General features: G+C 59.3%; 2 protein-coding genes across 2 annotated transcripts in view; one reads left to right on the top strand and one right to left on the bottom strand.

Moving 5' to 3' along the window:
- The window catches only part of NAPB (NSF attachment protein beta), a 9,475-nt gene extending 9,286 nt beyond the window's left edge, over positions 1-189 (bottom strand). Inside the window, exon 1 of the mRNA XM_027905263.1 lies at positions 26-189. Within this exon, the coding sequence (XP_027761064.1) occupies positions 26-123 (98 nt within the window). The 5' untranslated portion in view covers positions 124-189. The remainder of the gene's footprint in view (positions 1-25) is intronic.
- Positions 190-789: 600 nt separating this feature from the next.
- Positions 790-9,452, top strand: LOC114068846. The gene is made up of 10 exons (XM_027905248.1): positions 790-974; positions 1,123-1,338; positions 1,787-1,900; positions 1,966-5,161; positions 5,290-5,303; positions 5,713-5,980; positions 6,235-6,407; positions 6,623-6,740; positions 7,565-7,953; positions 8,105-9,452. The coding sequence occupies exons 1-9, from the start codon at positions 790-792 to the stop codon at positions 7,823-7,825; spliced, it is 4,545 nt and encodes a 1,514-aa protein (XP_027761049.1). The 3' UTR covers positions 7,826-7,953; positions 8,105-9,452.
- Positions 9,453-9,537: the final 85 nt, after the last annotated feature.

Raw genomic sequence — 9,537 nt, 5'->3', positions numbered from 1 at the left:
GCCGGGGCTCCCCCGGCGCGCTCACCCGAAGAGCCCCCTGAGGAAGGAGTGCGAGCCCTTCACCCGCTTCTCGGCCTCGGCCATGAGCTGCACGGCCTCCCGCTCCTTCCCCGCGCTGTCCATCGCTCCCGATGTTCTTCTTCCTTCTCTTCCTCCTCCTCCTCCTCCTCCGCGGCACCCGGAGCGCGGCGGGCGCGTGCGCGGGGCGGGGCGCGCGCAGGGTGCGGGATCCGGGATGCGGGATGGATCCCGGATGGATCCCCGGCTGCGCCCCGCACGTGGGAGACACCGGCTCGGCCTGGGGAGGGGGTGAAAGCTGGGACTCCTGTAGTCGTTCCCGAAGGTGGATGTCTTCGGGAGCTCTCACTGCGGAACTCCCAGGGAATGGGAGCGGGATCCGGCGCTGCTGGATCTGGGTCAGCTCGATCCCGGAGGTGTTTTCCTGCAGCCCCGATGCTGCTTTTGTTTGTTCCACCCTCCAGGTTTCCAGAGAATTAGCTCACCCGTAAGGCAGGACAGCTGAAGCTCAGGATCCAGGGAGGAAGGCTGCCCTTTCCTGGGAATATCCCGCCTAAAGGAAAAAAGCAGGAGAAGGGGCAGAAAACGGGCCTCGCTCGCACCTCTGTCCTGCCCCCGGTGCCTGAGCACAGGGGCCTGATCAGCAACGTTCCTGCGCGGGGCAAATCGGGACACTCCTGCCCGATCCTTCCCTGGGATGACAGAATTCCATAACCCCGAGCAGCCCCTCGGGACTACAACTCCCGGCGTGCGCCGCGCCCGCGCGCGGAGATGACGTCACTTCCAGCGACCGGCGTCTCCATGGCGACGCTGTCGCGTCCCGGTGGCCGCTCCCACGGGAACGTCCCGGCCCGGGAACACCGGCAAGAGCCCCTGGGAATGGAAGAGCCCGCGATTCCCCCGGCCCCGCTGTCCCGGGAACACCCTGCGATCCCCCGGGATCCCAGGAAATGCAGGTGACTGACTGTTTTAGGGCTGGGAGAAACTAAACCGGGAGCCTTTCCCGAGCCGGGAGCTGCCATCCACATCCAAGCTCGCTGGTAAAACTGGTAGTTATTCCACAGCGGAGCCCAAATAATCCCGGGTTTTGTTTCACTTCTCCAGGCAGGACAACGTGGAGCCTTTTCCTCTCTCCGAGCTCGGACTCCCAGCAGAAAACAAAACTATCCAGGGAATCCTCTGCCCCATGGCTGTGGAGCTCTGCCATCTGCTCCTGGTCCTGGAAAGGGAAGATGGAATTTGTCAGGCCTTTCCTAATTTAGGGGAGAAGGCGGCAAAGCTGGCCAAAGCCTTGGAAGAACTTGCTGCTGTGGCAGGAAGGTGAGCTGCGTGGGAGTCTCCCGGGTGGATTTGGGGGCTGGGAAGAGATGGAAAAGCTGGCAGGGAGCCTGCATCCTCAGGGAGAGGTGGGATTGGGAATGGGGGAATAGAACTGGGAAGGAAAAGCAGGGACATGGCAAAGCAACACCTGAGCACACCATGTTTAAAGATAAACACATCCCAAAGGAACAAACAGTGCTGTGGATTTAAGGAATGCTTTGGCAAACCCAGAGCCCAAATTCACAGATGCTGGCAGACAGCACGCACCTTCCAGAGGCAGATGCCATGGATCTCAGCAGCCCTGGTGCGGGGAAAGGTTGGGATAACAGTTCCCATCCGCACTGCTTCCCGGAGCGCTGAGCCCAACCCCTCCCATTCCAGGCTGGCTCGGGAATCCAGCGAGGAGGGGACCACGGAGATGTGTCCCACGGCCAAATCCCTGGAGCAGGCCGGGAGGGATGTGCTGCTGGCAGCGCTCCGGCTCCAGGAGTATCCAGAGAGCCCTGGGCTCCGGGAGCACCTGGCAGTGGCTGCCAGGAGAGTCCTCAGGGAGACAGCGAAGGTGAGCGGGAAGGTGGGGAAGCTCCAGCAGAGCTGTGGAGCAAACCACATCTTCTCCCCCTCCAGGATGAAACAGGGATGGGGATTGCTGACTGGATTTTGTGCCTTGTTCCCTGGTCAGGTCCTTCAGTGGGAAGAGGCTGCAGGGATGAGGCGGATCGCCCGGGCTGCCGGCCGGCTCCGGGAGTGCCTGTGTGCGCTGCGGGATGCCCTGGACACACCAGGGCTCCAGGCAGCATTCCAGGCCTTCTCCCAGGCCCTGCTCCTGCTGAGCTGCCTGACAGCCAAGCGCCTCCGGGAACTCGGGGCTGGTCCTGCAGGGAAGAGCTTGGCTCACACCCTGCAGCTCCTCCACCAGCGTGTTCCTCTGCTCCACGGAGCTGTCACACATTCCAGGGACCACTCTGGAGACGATGCTTTCCAGCTGACAGAGGGGACCATCAGGGAGCTCCTCTCCCTGCTCACAGAGCCCCGGGACAGGAGCGGGATCTTCTCCCAGCAGGTGAACGCGCTGCGGGATCTCCTCTCCCAGCCGGACCGGCTGCTCCTCTCCGAGGGCGGGCTCAGCTCCCATGTGGAAGTGGTCGTTCTCCATGGAATGCTGCTGGCAGACTCCTGCAGGCCAGATCTGCAGCTGGAGCTGGTGGAACGCTGCTGGGTCCTGCTACGGCTGAGGAAGAGCATCTGCGGCCTTGTGAGCCGGTTGGAAGGATGTCCAGGACAGGGACAACATGGATTGGAGCAGGAATGTCACAGCATGAGGAAGGAGCTGGAAAACCTGGACCAGATCGTGCTCAGAGCCACTCTGTGCCAAATCCTCGAGGGATTCTTTGAGGAGAAGGAGCCCCTGAGGCAGTTGGTCGAAGGGGCCCTTGCTCTTGCTGGTTCAGGATGTTTTCCAGCAGGACCAGGAGGAATTTTAAGGAAGCTCCAGCCCCTCACCACCACCCTCTTCGCTCGGGCCCAGCAGATGCTCCGAGTGGCTGATATGGTTCTGGTCCGGTGCACCAAACCCCAAACTGCCAGGGAAATCCGGGAGGGGGTGGAGCACCTGCGGAGCCTCCTGGGCAGCCTCCCTTCCCTGCTGCTGGAAAGGAGTGGGAACACCACAGAGCAGCTCCAGGCCCTGGGCCACGCCTGGGCCGGAGCCACCGGCAGCCTCCTGCGCTGCTTCGAGGAGACGGTCGGCACACGGGAATTCCTGGAGCTCTCTGTCCTGGAGATGGCCAAGCACAAGGAGTGGTTTGAGGCGGCGCTGGCACGCTGGGATCCCGAGGGATTCTCCTGGCACGCCGCTTGCCTCACCGGCTGGGCACGCTGGGTGGTCGGAGCCACCACCCGGCACGTGGACAGGGCCACAGATCCCATCTTCAGGAACGGTTTGCTGGTGTGGGTGGAGCAACTGGCCCATTCCATCCTGCAGCTGAGGGCAGTGGCAGCTCGGTGCCCCCAATCCCGGGATGCCTTCTCCCAGGCAGCGAGCTGCCTGATGGACGCTGCTCTCCGTGTCCAAGCCGGGCTGGACGGGTCCAACCACCCGGATCTCCTCAGCCCGCTCCGGCAGCAAGTGCGGAGCAGCGAGGGGGCAAAGGGGCCGGAGCTCAGCCCGTCCCACACTGGGATACAAACTGGTACGGATGAGGCCACACTCCAGGGAGACACCCCAAGTCCTCCATCTTCGCCACCGGGCCCCTTCCAGCGGGATGCTCCGTGGGCAGGGGGTGCACACCCTGCTGTCACGGCTCTCCTGGCAGCATCCCGAGCCCGGGATGCGGCCGCTGCTGGTGCCGCTGGCTCTGCCTTGCTGGAGCTCTCCAAGAGCTGCGTGGATGCGGCACGGGAAGCGCTGCCCGTGGCCGAGCCCCCCCAGCTCGGGGTGCTGGGACAGCACGGGGACATCGCGGCGCTGACCCCAAGGATTATCAGCCTGGCCATGGAAACGTCTCCAAGCCAGCTCCCTGCTCCAGGCACGCTGATCCACATGGCGCTCAGGCTTTCAGGAAGGATCCAGGACACCCAGCAGTGCCTGGCAGCCATTGCAGGCTCTTGGAATAGTCTGTCCCAGCAGGTGCTTGGGTTTATCTCATCAGGTGACTTTCCAAGAGGGAAGCAGGTTTTGGATGAAGCCATGCTGGCTTTAGCAGGAGCAGTGCAGCTGGCAGGAGACATTGCAAGCAGAGCCTGTAATAGGGAAAATCCCACTGCCTCCCAAGTTTGGGATAGCTTTCTGCAGGTCCAAGCCAAGTTTTCCCGTGCTCAGCTGAACACCAAAGTGTTCCTGGAGAAGGCAGCGTCCTTCGGGGGCTCCTGTGGGGTGGAAAAGGCCATCCTGGAGCTGCACGGTGTCCGGTGGGCCGTGGGCACGTGTGTCCTGCTGCAGGCCGTGGATCGGTTCGTGGGAAGGGATGTGCTGTTCCTGAGGGAGCTCAGCAGGGCCGTGAGGAGCAAGGTTGGCTCACGGAGCCTCCTGGCTGCCGTGGCCGAGAATTCCCTGAGGCTGCAGGAGGCCGCCCGGCTCTCTTACCTGTCCTGTCCCAGAGATTACGGTGCCAGGGAAATCCTGGTGCTCCAGCAGGAGATCCAGGTGCTCATGGAAGCGCTGCTGGACATCTCCAACACCCTCCTGGTCTCCCCGCTGCCTTCAGCCAGCCTGTCCATCCGCTTCGAGCTCCTGCAGAGAGATGTGGCCCTCAGGGCCAGGGCGTTACTGCTGCACCTGGAGAGAGTCAATGCGGAGCAGCTGCACCTCATCCAGGACGTGGTTGGAGCAGCCCTGTCCGGCCTCTCCCATGAGGAGAGGGACTGCAGCAAGGAGGCCTTCGAGGAGAAGGCGGGTCAGCTCATGGCTGATGTCCAGTGGGTCAGGAACGCCCTCCGGGATGCTCCGGAGGCTGGGGCTCAACTGCCCCCGTGGGACAACCTGCTCTCCACGGCGGAGCACCTCCTGCTCCTCACAGCCCACGCCGTGGGCAGCGCCCGCCAGAGCCTCCGGGACACCAGGCACACCCACCTGGACACCTGGGATGCCCACCAGGACACGTGGGATGCCCACCAGGACACGGGGGATGCCCAGCTGGACAGCGTGGTGTGGTACTGGTCGGCCCAGGCCCACTACCTCGTCACGCAGCTCCGGGCTGCCCCAGGCATCGGCACAGACACCCTGCAGCGCTTTACAAAATGCCTGCAGCGGGGCCAGGCATTCCCAGGACAGTCCAATGGCCCAGCCCAGCTCTGCCCGGCCCCACAGCCCACTGAGGCAGCGGCAAGTCGCCCACTCGGGAGCAGAGCAGCGAGTGGAGCTGCACAGGGAGCAGGTGAAACGGTACAGTAGCTCTTTTCCCTGTCAGCTTTTCCTGCAGGGTAATGGTCTGTCACTCCTGGTGCTCCCAGCGTGCGCTGGGAATGTGAGGGATGCTGGCAGGCCCTCTGCAGGTCAGCAGGCCGACCCTGGGCAGCTCAGGTTGCTGGCAGACCTGGAGTCCTGATATCCGATCGGCATCAGCAAACCCATCCCAAACTCTGCCATTCCAGAGGGGCAGGGGCTGTACACCACTCTCCCTCACCTCCCCACAAGCTCCCTCTGGGAATACCAGCAATTTCACCCCCACAGCCAACACTGCTGGGTGTTGGGAGCTGGGAAAGACTTTGGCAGGTCCCTCAGGAGAAGTGTTTCAGCTGCGGTCTGAACTGTGCACTGTCAGCTCACGTGACAGCTGCTCCCCTTTGGAGCTGGCTCTAGGGGCTTTGGATCTGGGAAGAAGGGCTGGTGGGGAGTTGGAGCAGACACAGCAGGGTCCCCATCTCTCCCACCAGCTTTACTCACCAAACTCTGTTTCAGAAGCAGGCAGATGGAGGAGGCCGCTCGGCATCGCTGTGTCCGCGCACTCCGGACCTGGAATCTGTTCCATTGTTGTCTGGACAGCAGCGGGATGGCCCTTCCAGCACCGCCCCTGCAGAGCACCAGAGAGGGAACTGTGACACACAGCAGGGGGGCCCCAGCAAGGTGTCCCAGGTCATCCAGGACATGGCAATGAGGATGCTCCACATGGCTCAGTTCCTGAGGAAGAAGGGCCCCATCGCGGTACGCAGCATTCCACCCCTCCAGCTTTTCCCTCAGGATCACAAAACCCATCCCAAATTCCTGTGTCACCCCATTCTCGGGAGAGAGGCACCAGCTCTGTTCATGCCAAATCCTCAAAATTAGATGTGAGCTTGCCATCCCATGCTTTCCTTGTTCTGGGATGCAGCCAGGCCTCACGTGTCCTCCCCTGTCCTGCTGGAAAAGCTTTTTTTTCTCCTTCCCTCCCCAGCCCCATTACTTTTATCCCATTTTAGAGCAAGGAGCAGTTCGTGGCCTGTGCCAGGCAAATCGCTTCGGACGGGGAGGTGGTTGTCAGATTTGGGCAAATCCTCGCCAAGCAGTGCCCGGACTGGAGATGCTCCTCGGAGCTGCTCCGCGCCTCTGAGCACACCCACACCCTCAGCAGCCAGCTCAGCATCGTGGCCAGGTGAGCTGCCAGGGATCCCCAGGAATCACCTCTCCCAGGCTCATCCCAAAACCTTGGAGAGGGAATGTGTAGGGTGGCCCCCAGAGGGTGGTGGGAGTTCAGACCCCATTTGGAGGGTTCCCTCTCCTCCCTGGCTTTCTCTGCTCTGTTTGGAGCAATGGCACTGCGGGATATCCGATGCCCTTCCAGTAAAATCCTCTGGGATGTCTTTCCAGGGTGAAAGCAGTGGCAGGGGAGAGCAAGGCCTCCTGGGAGCCGCTCCTGAGCAACGCGCAGAACGTGGTGCGGGCCATGCGGCACCTCCTGAGGGCGGCCGAGGCGGCCTCTGTCAAAGTGAGTGAGCCTCGGGATCAGCCACGGAATCAGGGAATGCTCGGGGTGGGAAGGGCTGCTCCGAGCCCCGGGTGCTGCGGGACTCCAGGTGGAGCAAACATTCCTCCTGGGAGGTTTTTATTTCGTGCCTTTCTGTCTCGTTTCCCAAGCCTGCCATATCCCTTCCCGCCTATTGTTCTTGGAGTCATCTAGAGCTGGAAATAGTCCCTGCCCATCCCCTTTATTCCCAAAAGCCAAACTCCCACAGGCTTTCCGTGCAGCTGCTATCAATAGCCAACTGATCCAACTGGAAACAGTCCGTGGGAGCAGATTTTACCTGAAAACGCTTGGAAAACAAGTGCAAGCACCAGCAGCCTGCCCTGAGGCAGCCTTTCCAGCTGAGTCCCGTCCTCCCCTACAATCTTACGACTTTTTCTGGGATCAGCCTGTCTTTTTGAAGGAGAGAGTTTTTTAGAATCCCATTCACTGTATAATCAGCCCCAAGGGGGGTCACAATGCTCCTCCTGTGTTATTTAATTGGCCTAACTTAAAACTTCCTGTATTTGTCCATTTTTCACTTTGCTTATTCCAGCCTGGGTTAATCAATTCATTAATCTTGACTGTCTAGATTCCAAAGTCCTTTATGACCTGGAAATCTCCCTTTGGAAATTTTCCTGCTTCTCAAGAAACTGCACTCCTTTTCTCTCCCTGTAAGCACCTTTTTGAGCACTTTTAAGTGTTGTGAGCATTAAGAGGTAGAAATCCCACATGGATCAGCTCACCTCCAGATTTTCCTGTCATTTAGGATGTACAGGGATATTTAAAGCAGTTATTTTTCCCAACAGGGTTTGGGACAACCCTCACCTGACCCTGAGGCAGAAGAAGTTGCTGCTTTTTGCCTGCAGTGGAAGAAAAACCTGTCGTGGCACAGAGCCAAGGAGGCTTTAAATTCCAACAGGGATGAGTTAGGGCTCCGCAAGACTCGGGAAGCAAAGGCGGAGCCCACCCTGATGGCTCTGGTGCAAGAACCACCCCCTCAGAGCAGGAATATCCCAAAGCATCCCAGCCCTAGGAAAGGACACACAGCTATGGACAGACACCTATAAAACCAGAGAGGGGCTCCTCATCCTGATGGCGTTGGAATATTTGCAAGATGAAGGGTTCGTGCTGGAGCGTTTCCATCGTGGCAGGAAAATCTTGGAAGAGGCTCCGTGGGGAGGCCAGGAATCTTCTGGTGAGTGTTTTACCCACAGGGCAGCAAACCCCAGGTGGTGACACAGGTTGGATGGGGCTTGGAGCGACCTGCTCCAGGGGGAGGTGTCCCTGCCCATGGCAGGGGTGGGGTGGGATGAGTTTAAGGTCCCTTCCCACCCAAACCATTCCAGGATTTTATGATCCAGGGTTGCTCAGTCTTTCTGCACTGCAGAGAGCAGGCAAGGTCACAGATCACATATCCAGGGATACAGCACTGGGGGACATTTTTATTGCGTCCCTGATCCTGCAGATTTGCTCCCAAAATCCCCCTCAGCCCCAGGATTTTCTCCTAACCAAGTGAAACGTTCAGTCCTGAGCATCACCCACCTCAGAGCTTCCAGAGGATCCCAGACTGGTGACACTGGCTGCTCCTGCATCTCTGGCTCTCCACATCCATCCTTCACAGCCTCAGGGAAAAGGAGCTGCAGGTGTCCCACAGAAACGCTGATCCGTGCCGGAATACTGCACGTGCAGGAGGGCTGGAAAGAAGCCTTCCCTGCGGAATTCACAATCCAACACCACAGCAGATCACAACTGGCTGGATACACAGCCCATTCCAACTCACCTCTGTGTCCCCACCTGCCTCTCTGTCACGTTCCCCGCAGCTGGAATTCCGTTACTCACACGGTCCCAAGGAATCTCCTCCGTGTTCCAAGGGAGAGCGGCAGGCACACCGGAGAGTCTGGGAAGCAATCCGCAACGGATAAAGCAGGGAGCACGGGTGGGTGGAGGAGCAGAACAGCCACAGAGGTGCTGGGAGGGTCCATGGGGACCTGCTGGATTGGGGGAGAGGAAGGAAGGGCAGGAGGAAGGAAGGAGTTATAGTTACCCACAGAGACAACAGGCTGTGAGGACTTGCTGGCTTTTGTATCCACATCCTATTTCCACACCATTTTTCCCTGCTGGCTTGGTTTTTTTCTGAGGAAAACCTCGACCAGCCACGCTTGTCACTACCTGAAGATGTAATTATTCAGGGCTAGTGGATTACTCCAAAATAACAACCGAGCTCCGTGTCCCTTACCCAGTTTTCCTGTTCAGAAGAGCATAAAATTAATGGAGTTTACACTCTGGGAAATTAGGAAGGCAAACTGAAACCGCAATTGCCTTTGGAGATGTCTCCTCTGCCATGAAGGAATTACCAGCTTCCCTTGGTTCATCCCTACAAAACAAAACCTCAGAATCTGGGATAAACTCGACTGTCCCAGCGGGAGCATCGCCTGGGCCAAGCAAGAAAGAAGAGGAAAAAGGAGCACCAAGGAAGAGACTTAATGCAAAGAAACATTCCCAAGGGGCGGGAAGCAGGTGGTGACTGAGCAGCCAGCAAGTTTTTATTGGAAAGGCAGCTGGGCTAGGAATGACCACATCTCCTCTGGAGAAAAAGCAACCCAAAAGGCAGGACAGGAGGCTTGGAGGACACCGGTGTTCTCCCATGGAAAGGAAAGACGTGCGGGACGTTTCGCACTGGAAAATGGCAACTCCCACCAAGAGAGGCCTCGGAACCAGGTCCGTGATTATGTTAAGGACACACAAACCATCCCACTGCGCTATCCCACGGCTTTATCCC

The sequence above is a fragment of the Empidonax traillii genome, unplaced genomic scaffold (assembly GCF_003031625.1).
Source record: "Empidonax traillii isolate 1590-97213 ecotype Southwest subspecies unplaced genomic scaffold, ASM303162v1 scaffold1134:size187968, whole genome shotgun sequence".
NCBI classification, from domain to species: domain Eukaryota; kingdom Metazoa; phylum Chordata; class Aves; order Passeriformes; family Tyrannidae; genus Empidonax; species Empidonax traillii.
Note: the sequence above shows the minus strand (reverse complement) of the source record. Positions and strands in the feature narration are given on the sequence as shown.